General features: G+C 38.6%; 2 protein-coding genes across 4 annotated transcripts; one reads left to right on the forward strand and one right to left on the reverse strand.

Annotated features, from left to right (window-relative positions):
• Positions 1-6,778: 6,778 nt before the first annotated feature.
• On the forward strand, positions 6,779-11,212 carry LOC107811737 (uncharacterized). Its single transcript, XM_016636729.2, has 6 exons — positions 6,779-6,954; positions 7,212-7,386; positions 8,345-8,965; positions 9,920-10,352; positions 10,436-10,517; positions 10,804-11,212. Exons 1-6 carry the CDS (start codon positions 6,925-6,927, stop codon positions 11,005-11,007), a joined length of 1,545 nt encoding a protein of 514 aa, XP_016492215.1. The 5' UTR covers positions 6,779-6,924; the 3' UTR covers positions 11,008-11,212.
• A 586-nt stretch (positions 11,213-11,798) lies between these two features.
• Positions 11,799-16,482, reverse strand: LOC107811738 (uncharacterized). 3 transcript variants are annotated; one of them, XM_075230684.1, is made up of 6 exons: positions 16,201-16,338; positions 15,135-15,284; positions 14,805-14,910; positions 13,550-13,662; positions 12,343-12,431; positions 11,799-12,153 (listed from the first exon to the last, which is right to left on the reverse strand). In XM_075230684.1, exons 2-5 carry the CDS (start codon positions 15,213-15,215, stop codon positions 12,351-12,353), a joined length of 381 nt encoding a protein of 126 aa, XP_075086785.1. In that variant the 5' UTR covers positions 15,216-15,284; positions 16,201-16,338; the 3' UTR covers positions 11,799-12,153; positions 12,343-12,350. The 3 variants fall into 3 exon arrangements, with proteins under 3 accessions (XP_075086785.1, XP_016492216.1, XP_016492217.1); XM_016636730.2 differs by lacking the exons at positions 14,805-14,910; positions 15,135-15,284 and having other exon boundaries at positions 16,195-16,482; XM_016636731.2 differs by lacking the exons at positions 14,805-14,910; positions 15,135-15,284 and having other exon boundaries at positions 16,201-16,470.
• Positions 16,483-16,827: the final 345 nt, after the last annotated feature.

Consider the following 16,827-nt stretch of genomic DNA (forward strand, 5'->3'; position numbering starts at 1 on the left):
GGGATGTTAGTGCAGAGACTCCTGCCATTGATTCTGTTCCGGTGGTACGTGATTTTCCGGATGTGTTTCGTGCAAACTTGTTGGGCATGCCGCCTGACAGGGATATTGACTTCGGTATTGATTTGGTGCCGAGCATTCAACCCATTTCTATTTCACCGTATCGTATGACACCAGCGGAGTTGAAGGAGTTGAAGGAAAAACTTCAGGAACTCCTTGATAAGGGGTTTATTCGGCCTAGTGTGTCACCTTAGGATGCACCGGTTCTATTTGTAAAGAAAAATGATGGTTCCATGAGGATGTGTATCGATTACAGGCAGTTGAACAAGGTCACTGTCAAGAACAAGTATCCTTTGCCTCGTACTGATGATTTATTTGACCTGCTTCAGGGAAATAGGGTGTTCTCCAAGATTGATTTTAGGTCCAGTTATCACCATGTGAATATTCGGAATTCGGATATTCTTAAGATAGCTTTCAGGACACGTTATGGCCATTATGAGTTCTTGGTGATGTCTTTTGGGCTGACCAATGCCCCAACAACGTTCATGCATTTTATGAACAGCGTGTACCGGCCCTATCTAGACTTATTCATTATTGTATTCATTGATGACATCCTGGTGTACTCTCGTAGCCAGGATGAGCATACTCAACATTTGAGGGTTATATTGCAGAGATTGAGGGATGAGGAGCTTTATGTATTCTTGAGGCACGTGGTGTCTAGTGAAGGTATTCAGGTGGATCCGAAGAAGATAAAAGCGGTGCGGAGTTGGCCTAGATCGTCCTCAGCCACGGAGATTAGGAGCTTTCTTGGTTTGGTAGGTTATTACCGTCGCTTTGTGGAGGGATTTTCATCTATTGCATTGCCCTTTACCAAATTGACCCAAAAGAGTGCTCCATTCAGGTGGTCGGATGAGTGTGAGGAGAGCTTCCAGAAGCTCAAGACTACCTTGACCACAACTCCAGTGTTAGTTCTGCCATCAGCTTCGGGTTCTTATACCGTGTATTGTGATGCCTCGATGGTAGGTATTGGATGCGTTCTGATGCAGGAGGGTAGGGTGATTGCCTATGCCTCGCACCAGTTGAAGACCCATGAGAAGAACTATCCTGTCCATGATCTTAAGTTAGCAGCCATTGTTCACGCCTTGAAGATTTGGCGTCATTATTTGTATGGGGTTCATTGTGAAATCTATACTAATCCCCGGAGTTTGCAGTATCTGTTGAAGAAGAAGGATCTTAACTTGCATCAACGGAGATGGTTGGAGCTTCTTAAGGACTGCAATATCATTATTTTGTACCATCCAGGGAAGGCCAATGTGGTGGCCGATGTTTTGAGTCGCCGGGAGGAGAGTTTGGGGGGTTTAGCATATCTTCCACCAGCAGAGAGACCCTTGGCATTGGATGTTCAGGCCTTAGCGGGCCAGCTTGTTAGATTGGATATTTCGGAGTCGAGTCGGGTTTTGGCTTGTGTGGTCTCCAGGTCTTCTCTTTATGACCGCATCAGGGAGCGTCAGTATGATGACCCCCACCTGCTCGTTCTTTGGGAGAGGGTTCAGCGAGGTGATACTAGGGATGTGACCATTGGTGATTGCAGCGTGTTGAGGGTGCATGGCCGGATATGTGTGCCTAATATTGATGGGCTCAGGGAGTTGATTCTTGAGGAGGCCCACAGCTCGCGATATTCTATCCATCCGGGTGCCGCGAAGATATACCAAGATTTGAGGCAGTACTATTGGTGGAGGCAGATGAAGAAGGATATTGTTGGGTTTGTGGCTCGGTGTCTCAACTGTCAGCAAGTTAAGTATGAATGTCAGAGACCGAGTGGCTTTCTTCAGAGGTTAGAATCCTAGAGTGGAAGTGGGAGCGAATCACCATGGACTTCATAGTTGGGCTCCCACGGACTTCGAGGAAGTTCGATGCTATTTGGGTTATTATGGATCGGCTGACCAAGTCCGCGCACTTCATTCCAGTTGGAACTACTTACACTTCAGAACGGTTGGCTGAGATTTATATCCGAAAGGTTGTTCGGCTGCATGGTGTTCCAGTTTCAATCATTTCAGATAGAGGAACTCAGTTTACATCGCAGTTTTGGAGGGCCTGCAGCGAGAGTTGGGTACTCGGGTTGCGTTGAGCATAACTTTTCACCCTCAGATGGACGGGCAGTCCGAGCACACTATTCAGATATTGGAGAACATGTTGCGCGCTTGTGTCATTGACTTTGGGGGTTCATGGGATCAGTTTTTGCCGCTCGCGGAGTTTGCATATAACAATAGTTACCAGTCGAGTATTCAGATGGCTCCGTACGAGGCTTTATACGGGAGGAGGTGTAGATCTCTTGTAGGATGGTTTGAGCCGGGTGAGACTAAGCTCTTAGGTACAGACTTGGTCCAGGATGCATTAGATAAGTCGAAATTGATTCAGGAGCGGCTTCGCACGGCGCAGTCTAGGAAGAAGAGCTATGCGGACAGGAAGGTCTGTGATGTGTCTTTTATGGTTGGGGAGAAGGTTTTGCTGAAGGTATCACCCATGAAGGGTGTTATGAGGTGCTTATGAGGCCCCCGGTTCATTGGGCCTTTTGAGGTGCTTCAGAGGATAAGGGATGTGGCTTATAAGCTTACCTTGCCACCCAACTTGTCGAGTGTGCATCCAGTGTTTCATGTTTCCACGCTCCGGAAGTATATTGGAGATCCATCCCATGTTTTGGATTTCAGCACGGTTCAGTTGGAGTGTGATATGACTTATGATATGGTGCCGGTGGCCATTTTGGATCGGCAGGTTTGGAAGTTGAGGTTAAAGGACATAGCTTTAGTGAAGGTGCAGTGGAGAGGTCAGTTTGTGGAGGAGGCCACCTAGGAGACCGAGCGGGATATACGGAACAGATATCCATGCCTATTCGAGATTCCAGGTATATTTCTAGATCCGTTCGAGGACGAACGGTTGTTTAAGAGGGGGATGATGTAACGACCCGGCCGGTCGTTTCGAGAGTTATAGTCCAGTTTTCCTCATTTCTGCTTCCTTTTATGCTTTTCAGCTATATTATGATATACTGATATAGTTGGTTTGGGTCCGAAGTGGAATGAGACACTTAGTCTCTAAAGTAAAAGCTTAAATTGGAAAGGTCAATCGGATATTGACTTATGTATAAACGATCTCGGATTTGAATTCGGATGGTTCCATTAGCTTTGTTAGGTGATTTTGGACTTAGAAGCGCGTCCGGAATATGATTTGCAGGTCCGTGGTGGAATTAGGCTTGAATTGGCAAAAGTTGGAAATTTGGCGATTTCGGTCTGCTGTGGAAAATTTGATATCGGGGTCGGAATAAATTTTAGGAAGTTGGAGTAGGTTCGTGGTGTCATTTGTAACGTGTATATAAAATTTGAAGTCATTCGGACGTGGTTTAGTTGGTTTCGGCATCAGTTGTCGAATTTGAAAGTTTAGAAGTTCTTAGGCTTGAATCCGAGGGTAATTTTGTGTTTTGATATTGTTTTGAGTGTTTCGAAGGTTCGACTAAGTTTGTATGTTGATATATGACTTATTGGTATGTTTGGTCGATGTCCCAAGGGGCTCGGGGTGAGTCTGGGTGGTTAACGGATTGTTTGAAGTTGGAAAATGCAGCTGAAGCTGCTACTACTAGTATTTCCGCACCCGCGGAGGGGGAGCCGCATGTGCGAGGTCCTTGGTGCGCTTAGTAAGCCGCAGATACGGACATGGAGGACCTGGACTGGAATCGCAGGTGCGTAGAAGGTTGTCACATCTGCGAGCCCGCAGGTGCGAGACTTGGGGCACAGATGCGGAAATGGGGATTTTGGCAGGTTTCGCAGAAGCGGAGGGTGATGCGCAAGTGCGCTTCCGCAGGCGCGAGATTTGGCCACAGTGCGGAACCTGGGCTCCTAAGTGAGTTCTGCACCTGCGATGGAAATTTCGCATGTGAGGCATCGCAGAAGCGGAAAAAGAGACCGCATGTGCGGTTTTGCTGGGCAGAAAGTATAAAATGGGGACTTCGAGATTTTTCCTCATTTTCACCATTTGGAACACGGACTTTGGAGCTTTTGGAATGATATTTGGAAGGAAATTTGAGGGTTATCATTGAGGTAAGTTCCTTGAGCCTAATTATCCTTAGCTATGGTGTTTTTCCGTTGATTTCTCACCTAATTAGTGGGGTTTTGAAGTGAAAATTGGGGGTTAGGGCTTGGGATTTTGGAGAGAGTAATTTGGGAATTTGAGGGACCAAATGAGGTCGGATTTTAATAAATTTAGTATGGGTAGACTCGGGAGTGAATGGACTTTCGGGTTTTGTGACTTTTGTCAGATTTCGAGACGTGGGCCCGGGGGCCGATTTTGAATGAATTTCGAGATTTGGCCTATAAATTGATATTTTCTTAATGGGATTCATTCCTTTAGCTCATATTGATTGTATTTTATTGCTTATGGCTAGATTCTGGTCTTAAGGGTATGAAAATCGGAGTTTGGTATAATGTGACTGTTTGGAGGTGGCACCCATGCTAGGTGACGGGCGTGTGGATGTACGCCGTGAGGGATCGAGACTTGGTCCATCCCGGGAGACCGTGAAGTCTAATAGCCTTTATTTGTGTTCATATGCATTCCTGTCTACTAGAATTTAACTGCCTTTCATGTTAGAAATCATGCTTAGGCTATATTCCTGCTTTTGGTAGTTATATTCAGTCATAGTGTTTCTTGTACATGTTTACCTCAGTCTCTGCTATTTTCCCTGATGATATACTTTAACACTTTGATTTGGGTTATTTTTTCTTTCTTTATTGAGAGCTATGAGACTAGAGAGGTTCATCACTGAGTAAGGCCGATGGCCTGGTTGTGAGGTATTGTTCTATGGTACGTGAGTTGTTCATGCGAATCCTTATGTTTATACTATGGCACGTGAGTTGTCCATCCAGCACGTGAGTTGTCCGTGAGGATCCAGATATGATATTATAGCTCGTCCGTTGTCCGTGCGGATTATAGCGCTTGCGTTGTAGGAGTCCCTCATGAGTCTGAACACCCCTAGTGAGCGCAGGTACCTATTGAGAGTGTGTATTGAGGGCTGAGAGCCGAGAGTGTGAGCTATTGAGATGGGTTGGGTGACTGCTGCCTTGAGAGGCTATACTTGCTTTTATTTATTGTTGCATTTAGTTGTTATCTGTTGTTGTTGTGAAATTTCTGGAAGATTCATATCTGTTTTACATGAGCGCGAACTGATTTGACTTATACCACAGGATTTGAAAGCATGTTCACTCTTTACTAAAAACTTTTAAAATGAACTGCACTATATAGCTCGTCACTGCTTCTCAGTTCCTTATTTATTTTTATTACTTACTGAGTTGGTTGTACTCATACTACACCCTGCACTACATGTACAGATCCAGGTGTGTCTGAGCACGGAGATTGTTGAGTCCAAGCCTGTTTGAGTTTCGGAGACTGCAAGGTAGCTGCCAGCGTTCGCAGGGCCATGTTACTCCTTCCATATTTGTTTCCGTTTTGTACTGATATCTAGACATTGATTGTAATAGTTTTAAATACTTAGACGCTCATGACTAGTGACACCCCGATGTTTGGGGCTGGTTTTCGCATTTTGATTCTATATTGAGTTCAACTTTGATTTTATGAAAAAATCCTGATATGGAAAGCTTTACTTTACTTTTATATTTAGTTTGGAAGTATTTTTGGGAAGGTCGGCTTGCCTAGTACCACCGATAGGCGCCATAACGACGGGTTAGGTTTTGGATCGTGAGACATAGTAATTTTCATGGACTTTCCTATGATCGAAAATACGTTTTACTTTAGCTAAATTAATTTTGCAAAAATAATTATGGCTTTGAAAAATCAAGAAGGCATTAATTAATATATTTCCAAATCTATCCTTGATCCAATAAATGATCTACAAAATATGAGAATATTCAAAGAGTAATTTAGAAGATATAAATGATAATGCTATTAAATGATTCTCTTAATAGGTGTGTCAAAAACTTAGAAGCACTTATTTTGAACGAAAGATAGTATCATCTAAGAAACCATCCGTAACTATTTAACTATTTTAAAAACTTGACATTGTAAGTAAAATTTTATAGAATAAAATTTACACATACTAATTTGTACAACTTAAATATAGTGTTATTGGGCCCTGCACAACATGGGGTATCCCTTACTAGTATATTGCTATGAGTCTGGAGAGAAATTCAAAAATAGCAAGATTTACAAGTGGTAATTGAAAAAGAACCACAATTTTAAAAGTAATCAAAATTTAGCCACTTTTCATGTAAAGATAAATTTGAACGAAAACACTGTTCAAAATCCGAAAAATATTTCAGTATAATATATCGGTCCAGCATAATATGCTAGAAGTTCATACACAGGTGCTCCAATCTCCAGTATATTATGCTGGAACTTTCCGCGTGTTGGAGTTCTAGCATAATATGCTGGAAGTTCATACACAGGTGCACCAATCTTCAGTATATTATGCTGGACCGATCCGTATTGCAGCAAAATAGTGATTATTTTTTAATAACTTTACAAATGATGACTATTTTTCAATTACAAGTTTGAATGCTAGCTAGCCCGTGCTATATTTACACGTGTCTTTGGCAATTTCTCAAGGCAAGTGTGAAATGTAGAACTTATTTTAAATGCATTTCTTTTTCAAAAAGAGTACTAAAAGGGGAAAACTAATCGGCCGAGACAAACAACATCACAGCCAGTCAAAGGTCAAAGTATCGGCAAAAAATCGCCAACCCCAAGCTTTAATTTTACAACTCCCACCCTCTACAAAACAAAAACACACACTCTGCAGTCAGCAATTCCACAGCAGAAAAGAAGAGAAACTCTCTCTCTCTCTCTCTCTCTCACACACACACACACACACACACACACACACACACACACACACAGTAGCTTAGAAGATATAGAGAGACAATCTAAATGGAGTACGAGAGGATTCACAAAGTGCAGGTACTAACTCCATTTCTTAATGTACTTTTTTTTGTCTTTATTTGTGCTTTTAAAAATGATATGTTGATATGGGGTTTAAAGGGGTTGTCAAGAATTATGTTTCTAACTCAATGTGAAAGTTTTTCAATTAGCTTCTTCTAAGGATTTGGTTATAAAGTTTGAATCTTTTTGAAAAATTCTAAGGTGGGTGTTTCTAAAATTGCTTTATATGATGTAAATTTGCTTTTTTTTTTTTTTTTTTGGTTTGTTTCTTGCAGAATGGTATATTATCTCCAAGTAAGTTAAGGATGAAGCTAATAGGAGCTCACAATCAGAAGAAGAAAGAAGGATCAAATAGTAATTCTTCAAGAACTTCTCCTGCTAGGCTTGAGGATTCTGAGTTTGTCAAAAACAGTTTGTTGGCTACCCAAAGTGGAGACTTTGAGGATGAATGTATGTTAAATTTCTTCATTCAAATTTAGTGATGTTGAAATAATTTTTTGTTAGCTTTAAATCTAGTGGAAGCTTGAACAACAACTTACCCAGTGTAATGCCACATAGTTGAGTCCGGAGAGTTTAGTGTGTACGCACGCCTTATCCCAGCTGGTGGAGATACAGTGTCTGTTTACAATAAACCCTCTTCTCTAGTGGAAGATTGAACATTTTAGTGAATTGTCGCATCCCACTTTTTTTCACAGTTTCTGTTAAATCTAACAACCATAGTTTGCTAAATATTTGATGGAGACTAAAACTGCTGCAAATTTAAAGGACCTAAACTGTTCAGGGTATATTTAACGGACTATTTTACACCTATCCTAAACATAAGGGACCTTTTTTGTCATTTCCTCCTTTATGCAGCATGAGAAACTTGTAGCTTGGATATGTGCTTCTAGGTTAGTATTCTCTCTGTTTCAACCTATATAACATGCTTTGACTCGACATGGATTTTAAGGAAAAAAAGAAATTTTTGAAACTTGCTCTTTAAAGTATAAAGAGTAAAAGTTTTGTGGGGCCATAACATTTGCGTGGCTATAAAAACTTTTAAAGGTTAACTAGGGAAAATGAAAAGTTTAAAGTTAAATTATTTTCAAATATAGAAATATGTCATTCTTTTTAGAACGGACTAATAAGGGAAATTGTGTTATATAAATTGAAACAGATGGAGTATATATATCTTGTAAGGGTCTAATTATAAGATTTAAGATATATGCGCTAATAGTTTAAACTATAAAACAGTTCTTGCTTAATTTATTTTTCAGTTGCAGTTACCTGTAATTAGCTTTTTGTAACGTGATAATGTAAAAATATGTTCCACAGTAACTCATATTGGATTTGTGTTGAGTTGCTAGGAGAAGAAATATGTTTAGAAGCACTTTTCACTTACCTGAGGAACTGCATTTTTATTGTGCAGATTGCAATTTAGAAGCTACTGGAAATTCATTGCCAAATTCTAGGCAAAGCGATGAGATGCAAAAAGAAAATGTGGAAGCAGCTCGTTTGAAAAGGCAGCAATATTCCAAGATGGATGGTGGAAATTCTAGTTCAGTTCATCCAGTTAAAGGATGCGAAGATGAGAGTCTTGATTATGATAGTACATCCAGCTTTGAGTTTCATAAAGGGGAGAGATCAATGCACCACCATTCCATGATAGCAAGGTCGTTTTCACGGCCCATGTCTTCCAAGTGGAACGACGCAGAGAAGTGGATAATCAATAGGCAAAATGTGCAAGCCAATCATTCCAAGAAGGTTCAATTACAGAACCAAGCAAACCGGGGGCCTGCCACGAGCATAGTTAAAGTTGCTCCGGAATCTAGTGGTTATGAAAGTAAGTTAGCAGTTAAGAAGGTTGATTTTTGTCAACCTGCATATCAGATAGTGCCCGAGAAGTTTGCTTTTGATCAACCTGGTTCTCATAGTCAAGGAAATGGTGTGAATACCGTGTCACTTGATCTTTGCCCTGAAAGTAAGGATTTGACCGAGGTGGTCAATGGGGATTCTTCTTGTACAAAGGGTTTAACAGAAGATAGAACAGGTACATTATGGCTTCTTTTGTTCCTAAATGTTGATTTTAGATTCCTTAAGTTTTATACCTTCACCGGGGGAGGAGCAGAGCAGAAAAGTAGTAGGAGAGAGGGTGAGGTGTTGGGGTTTTCAGATGAACTATTGGCCGTCCTACTAACATGTTAGGTTGGAGTGTAATGGACATTGTGTGCCTCAAGCAGAATTTTGATGCATCCATAGAGGCATGCAGAATTGTCAGATCATTTTCTGTAGGCATCTAACGACTTACCTTATGCAATGCAAAGGCGTATGTTTAGATCAATGCATAGGATTTTCAGATGGAGCACTGCCAATCCTACGACCTCAGGTGGTTGTGAAGAACGACGGTTATCATAGTGTCAAGTACAATTGGTGCATTAGGAAAGTTTGTTGTCTGGTATGTGCCAAAGGACATACATTATCGTTCCGTTCACACTATAGATGGTCTGGCTAGCTGCCGACCTTTAACCAATACAATAACCAGTCTTTTCTTGGGCCGTCTGTTTGTATGATTTACTTGAGTGAGTATACTTCTGTTGAGGTACATAAAAACTGGTTATGAAGTCTGCTAAAAATTAACGAAGGTTATCGGGTGGGATAGAGCTGAAAATTGTGCCATTAGTGAACTGTGATGAAGTTCCTATCGACCAGATGCGAGGTCAGGATTTCAACATTATGGGTTCTAGATTTTAGAATGACGACTTCAAGTACTAATAACTGGGTTCTAAATTTAATATTTGTTGATATTTAGTAATTTTTGTAATACACAAACAATATTTGAGCAAAAGCTATTGGGTTCCGCTTAACCCGTATTTATGCTTCTAGCTCTGCCGCTGCCATACACTACATTCAGATTGATATGTTGACTAAGTTGATGATTTCCCTCTTATATAGGTCATTGATAATACTGTGCTGATGTAAACTGTTTGTTTGAACATTGATGCAGTTTTCCCCGCAATAAGATCAGTCTCGATGAGAGACATGGGAACAGAAATGACTCCTATTCCAAGTCAAGAGCCTTCAAGAACGGCTACACCTATCGATGCAACGACGCCAATCCGCAGCCCTACGTCTTCAATCCCATCTACACCTCGTAGAGGAGAACCAGCGCCAACGCCTACAGAGAATTGCATTGACAATGCTTCTCAAAATTCAACAGAAAACAATAAAAAAGAATTGTCGGAGGAAGAATTAAAGATGAAGACAAGAAAAGAGATTGTAGCCCTTGGTGTCCAACTTGGTAAAATGAATATAGCTGCTTGGGCGAGCAAAGATGAGAAGGATAAAAGCGAGGCTGAAGCTGCTGAGGTTGCACGGATGGAATATGCTAAAAGGGCAGCTGCTTGGGAGGAAGCTGAAAAGTCAAAGCACTCTGCAAGGTTTGCGCCAATATCAAACAGATTTTTAAACCCATGTGCTACTGTTAAATGATGAATTAACAGAAAGATCGTTGATCTTCCAGATATAAGCGTGAAGAGATAAAAATCCAAGCTTGGGAAAGCCAGCAGAAAGCAAAGCTAGAAGCAGAGATGAGGAAAATAGAGGTACATCTTATTATCCATATACTTCTATTTATGTTCTACCATGATTAAAATTCCTCATTTTTGGAGAATTTTTGACGTGTTTTAATCGATCTGAAGTAGATTATGGATGGTTGTACATAAAACTCTGCAAGTGAGACACCTCCTAGAAATTGAACCAACCCTACTCATGCACATATACTGAGGCCATTTAATGTCATATTAAACTGCTACCACTTGAGTTAACGATCAAGGCTCAGTTTACTGGAAAATATTCATGTTATTTTGCATCATTGTATGTATTATTCAGGCACAAGTTGAACAAATGAGAGCACAAGCTCAAGCAAAGATGGTGAAGAAGATTGCGATGGCAAGACAAAGATCAGAAGAAAAGCGTGCTGCAGCTGAAGCTAGAAGAAATCAGCAAGCTGAAAAAACTACAGAGCATGTTGAATACATACGTCAAACAGGTCGACTTCCATCTTCTTCCTTCTCGTGTTGTGGCTGGTTATGATAACATTAAGAGGCAGCAGGTGCAGTGCAGATCAGAGTCGAGTGCACTTGCACCTTACCGTACAAGTTAGCCTCTCTTATACTGTCAGGTTTTGTAATAACAGAAAGTATAGTATCATGCCGAACGTTGTCCACCCTTGTATCTAGTGTTTTTGCTATTTGCAAATGTAAGTTTTTACATGGAATGAAGTTTGGTTTGGTCATTCTGTTAGTTTTATAGCAAGAATTTTCAAGAAAAAAGAAAGCAAAGCAATTGTCATAATCCTTGTGTTGCTTTGGAAATGTTGACTATAGCATAAGGGCCTTTTCTGAAATAGTATTATGAAACAGGTGAAAGAAGAATTTTAGACAATTCTCGACGTATGTTGACTAGCATTTCCATTCATATATTCAAATTAAAAAGAAGGTAAAATTCATGGTTTTATTCAAGACCCTATTAAGTCAACCCTTGATTAAAAGACACTCAAAACCATCTGCTCCTGCTCATAGCTTGATTAAAACTTTTTGATTGCACAATTATTTTGATTTAATTCTTCTAATATACAATTATGATTACACAAGAAAGTTTCATAGATGGAGGTGACAAAATAGGGAGAAATTTAGGTCTTAATCTTATCAATATTACCCACTATTCATTTGATGTATTTTGTGTTACTCGATATGTATATATTCAGAAATACTGACATTGTTTTCGAGCTTTGAAAATGGAAAACCTTTCGCCCCCCTTAATGGACCTACCCAGTACAAATCCAAATTAATAAGGCTAGTTAATGAATTTCAGACACCGGAATCTTAAAGCAAAAAAAAAGAAAGAATAATAGATATTCTTTCTCAACCTTTTTCAGTTTATGTGGTAGTGTTTGCTGTAGACATTTAACAGCCAAACATTACCAATTAATGCTATTTTTCAAGTTTTCCACCCAATACAGTTACAAGGTTACATTCTGCATATAACTGTACAACAAATCAAACTCTACTGGCTACAAATAGAGTAGCTGTGTGACTGTGAGCTATACGATTAAACGGAAATTCTGCATCGTGGTTCCAGCGATATAGTATGGTTTGTAATATATGCAGAGTCCATTGCTTGATCAGGAACTAAGCTGTGGCTCCCAACTGAATGACAAAAATTCCGAAAATGCATCCCCTGCGTTCATAATATATAATGTTATCAAGTTAGTTCATCCAATTTAGATAAAAAGAAGAAGAGAAGATACGTTTAACAAACTTTTGGCTTTCTGGAATCAGTAGACGACAGTTTTCCAGATTGCTAATGTAAAAAAGGAAAGAGAGAAGTTTTCAAGAACGCATAGAATAGAGCACAAGCATATCTTACATTAGATGCTAACGAGCTTTCTTCATACGTTTTGGGGGCCTCATCGTTTCTCTCCTTGAATCTTCTGCAGTTTTGGCATCAATCAATGACTGAAAGCATTTGGAAGGAAAAAGAAAGGTTATTATGATAATGGATATATCAAAAGCAAGAAACAAGGAAATATTATCTTGGAGCTTTTCCACACGCATATGTCATTTGTTAATTTACAAAACAAGCAAGCATTGTACTAGAAACTGGAACTGAAAAAAGTTATAGAGAACAATTGAGATAGAAGAGTAGCTATCGAGGTAAGAACAAATAAGGCCTAAAAAAGACAGACTTTAATTAGGAGTTAAGGTGTTTGATATTTATTATACTGTTAGAGTTGTTAAGAGCATTAGAGCTGGTTTGTACTACTAGAAAAAGAATCTACAACTTTGGCGACCTGCATGTTCATTTAAATGGGAAAGTTCTCCTTTTCTTGGACAGAATAAAACACTTGCATCTTCTTCTCATAAGCTTCTTATCTAAGCCCCTTCAGTTGTACTCTTCTTTCAATTATAGTTCATCTATTATCATATGGTTAAAAACATCATCTGCTCATTATTAACACATATACTAGTACCAGATCCTTCTCTTAGAATTTCCAACCACGATTCCCTAAGTCCTCTCTTTTCTCTGATGATGGTATATACTTCTCGGCAATGTACGTATACCATTTTTTGTTTTCGACAATGTCGCTGGAAAATCTTTAAATCAAGATCACAAGAAAAAAGGCAGAGCCAGGAACACCATAGTACATCTACAGCTAGGGAAAAAAGGCGGAGCCAGGAACACCATTCTAGCAAATAAAGACCGTCTAACGAAAAGCAGAATTGCAAGTCAAACATCATAATAGATTGATAATCAAAACACAGCAATTATGGACCAGGACAACAACATATACAAGAGTTTGCACATGAAAACAACTCACACCCATCTTGCTAAAATGTAAAAATAAAACTGCAAAGAGCCTCTAGTTCGAGAAAGACAAGAAAATTTACAAGCATAACATCACTGTTAAGACCATGTTATACTGATGCTAAATATTAATCTCATGAATTATATACTGAGTCTAAATAATAGGTTTCAATTATTCCATAAAAGTTGGGATTTCACAAGATTACAAGTGAAAGCAGGGGCATCCATCAAAGTGAAATAAACAAAGTTACATGACTATATTTCTAACCTCTTCCACTTTCTTTTGAAGTTCCAAAAGTTCTTGACAATATGCAAGGCACTCTGCGTGGTATATAGCAGCTAAGTCTTTTATCATGGCCTTCCTTCTGATGATACCAATCACTGTAATATCCAAGAAGAAACAGCACATGTTAGATTAAACAAATCTAACTCTCCTTTATGCCTAATCTAACGCAAAATAATTTCTTTTGGGCACAAACATTTCGAACAACAATTACACAGTCACCGAATTCCTTGGAGGTGATATTATTTGTCTGTCATATCTCATTGGAAGACAAAGTGTTCAAGAGACAAACTGATAAGCAAGAAGTGACATATTATTGCAATGTTCATTCTTTGATTAATATCTCAACCCACCTCCGACCCTCCCGAGAAAAGGAGAAATAGAAAATAAAACAGACAAATCTTTAGTTTATTGTTAATGAACATTGTTTCTGGCTTGAAACCCCTAAAGTATCTCAGGTACAAAAGAGAAACAAAAGCAACTAATAGGAAAAAGAATAGCCAAAAGAGATACAATAACAACGACACATCAATCACAAACAAGTTGAGGCCGGCTATATGAATCCTCACTGGCCATGTTGCTTCATTTAAGCCCATGTCGGTCCAATATCATAAAAGATTAGGTTTTCTAGCACCAGAGGTTGTCTATATTTCCTACTGGCATATAAAAAGATAAACAATTAATAACATTATAAGATTACAAAATTACTGTAGTTAAAAACAATAATGCAAAATTTGGCAAACACAATGATGTAATACATCCAAGATCATACAATTACATTCCTCTTCTCCATTGCCAATTCAGAGGAAAACAAAATCCCGGTACACCAATTAGGTAGTTTTCAAACTGAAGCTAAAAATTCCAATCCCGTTAACAAACAAGACATTCTAATCAGTGTTTTAAAAGCCGTGGGTATAACGCGAGATGTTTTACATATGCCTCGCTCTCATAAGCCCCGAAACACGGGCGTAAGCACATAGGTATTTGATTTTTAATATTTTATAAAATAATATAATTACAATAAATATTTATAAACAGGTAAAATTGCATAAAAATAAAAAAAATATAAATATATAGTGTTCAATCCCTACAAAAAATTAGTCAAAACAATCTATTATACGCTACTTAGAAGCACAAGTAACTTGTCAAAACAATATATTATATGCTACTTACAAGCACAAGTAACTTGAGTCGAAAAGAATAAAGTTTTCTACATGGAGGAACAAAAAGGATGACTAACCTGCAATTTGAACTTTGAACTTGCTGCTACGAAGGAGAATGTAGTTTTCTTTGTATTTGTAAGAAAACAAATTGAATATTCGTTGCTTTTGGAAGATATTAGCACACTAGCGGACAAGATAAAGAATTGGGAAATGCCATATTTTAGGGCTTCAATCAATAAAACAGGTCTTCATTTTTAAATTTAATACATTTCAGTTCCTTTTTAAAACTTTTGAGTAATTACAAGCTGGCTTTTGAGAATTTGGGTATTATATGAAGGACTTATTCAATAAATTTTGTTTTAATTTGAAAAAGTCTCTGGGGCTTACGCCTCACTACAAAAACTCACCTCAAACGCCTGGGCGTATACCACGAATTGCTGGGCGTACGCCTCTTGAGACTTTCGCCCCACACCATCGCCTCGGGGCATTTTTGGTGCGCCTAGTCCCAGGGCTCGCCCCGAAAACGCCTTTTAAAACACTGATTCTAATCACTAGTCCTTAAATAACCGGAAACTATGTAAGGTACTTCCCAAAGATATTACTATGAACAATTAGCAAGACTCAATGCGTAATTTTGACAAACGTGAGGATGTAAATAGACATATGAAATTTCACCAATTACATCCCTTTCCTCACCATCACCATATCAGATTACTTTCAAACTAAAGCTGAAAACTTTCATCCATAGTGTCAACAAACATTAAATCCTAAGCATTATATCAAAAATAATGGGCAAAAATATAATTCCTTTATATCAGTCATTTTATTCGGACCAGGGCGGACAGTGACGGAGCTAGGAATTTATAAGAGGGGATTAAAAAAATATTAAGAGTGTCCCCTGGGATATCAATTTATGACCTAAAGCAATTTCTAAACCCCTTTGCCACTTTACTAGAATTTTTCCGTACGTCTAGGGGATTCAACCGTTTAAATATAACAAAAAGAAAGGTTTTTGCCCCATTTGCACAGTGTAATTTTTCGACACAAGGAATTTAATTGAACCCCCTTTCTTCGACTTAGCTCCACGCTCCACAACTGTCGGCAAATAGTGGTTAATTGAACGCCCTTCGCCAGAAAATTATACTGTGTATATAGGTCAAATATTACTTTCTATATACATATATTAAATCTTGAACATCTTCCTGGATCTTCAAACCCGTTCATTCCAATACGAAGTAATTTGTAGAAAATTTCACATAAGTTTCTATTACGACTAAAAAGATCAAAGAAAAAGAGAAAATAAAATCTACCCTTTAGAATGATGGCAGGAATATATGAAGGGTTTTTTTTTTCAGGGAAAAGGAAGAATTAATTGGGTTGGCTTAAAAATTCTCTATATCCATTCCTTAAGACCCACAGTACAACAATTAAAATAATATAAGGCAAATTAGATTCTACAAATCTTACACTTACTTCTGCTGGGATTGAACCCAGTTTGAGGAAGTGGGGTTGTTGTTGGATCTGATGGTTGTGATGGAGGAATAGGAATTGGATCAGACGGTGGAGGCTGCGGCTGTAGGGAATCAGAAGGAGGGGGAAGAGAAGAGGGGTTCTCAAGTTCAACCATAATTGAGATGAGGCGTCTGTCTCTGCAAGTAAGTAGTGACGAGCCTTTTTAGGCTATGGTATTGTGAACCCATCTTGCCCACCAGCTTTCTTTGTTGCACTGTTGATCTTTTGCAGGTAAAATAGGTAAAGTTGTGTTAGTAAAAGAGGTCGAATGTTGGGTGGAATAGCAAAAAACAAATTCTTACTAGCACCTCGATTAATATGTATATATATATTTATTATAAAAATACGAATAATTTATGCTAAATGTTAAACGACTAAAATAATCTTGAAATATTGATCGACTTCTATGACATTAATTATTCATATAATTTAAGAATATAATTGTAAATTACTTTAGGCTGATTTTTCTTTTCATTTAAACTACGCATATATTAATGCTACATAGCTGACTTTGGATCAAATATTTTTTCTTTGCGGCATACTTCTTATATCCTACTTTTTGTTGGACAATATATGGCCTACTTTTTG

The sequence above is a fragment of the Nicotiana tabacum genome, chromosome 15 (genome assembly GCF_000715075.1).
Source record: "Nicotiana tabacum cultivar K326 chromosome 15, ASM71507v2, whole genome shotgun sequence".
Classification (NCBI taxonomy): Eukaryota; Viridiplantae; Streptophyta; class Magnoliopsida; order Solanales; family Solanaceae; genus Nicotiana; species Nicotiana tabacum.

What these genes read in the sequence shown, in the direction of transcription:
- LOC107811737 (XM_016636729.2), top strand. Translation starts at nt 6,925, where the DNA reads ATGGAGTACGAGAGGATTCACAAAGTGCAG. An exon ending in AGAGGATTCACAAAGTGCAG is followed by an intron (nt 6,955 to 7,211) that starts GTACTAACTCCA and finishes TGTTTCTTGCAG; the next exon opens with AATGGTATATTATCTCCAAG. An exon ending in TGGAGACTTTGAGGATGAAT is followed by an intron (nt 7,387 to 8,344) that starts GTATGTTAAATT and finishes TTTATTGTGCAG; the next exon opens with ATTGCAATTTAGAAGCTACT.
- LOC107811738 (XM_075230684.1), bottom strand. Translation starts at nt 15,215, where the DNA reads ATGCCCCGAGGCGATGGTGTGGGGCGAAAGTCTCAAGAGGCGTACGCC. An exon ending in GTTCAAAGTTCAAATTGCAG is followed by an intron (nt 13,663 to 14,804) that starts GTTAGTCATCCT and finishes TGGATATTACAG; the next exon opens with TGATTGGTATCATCAGAAGG. An exon ending in TTCAAAAGAAAGTGGAAGAG is followed by an intron (nt 12,432 to 13,549) that starts GTTAGAAATATA and finishes AAATGCTTTCAG; the next exon opens with TCATTGATTGATGCCAAAAC.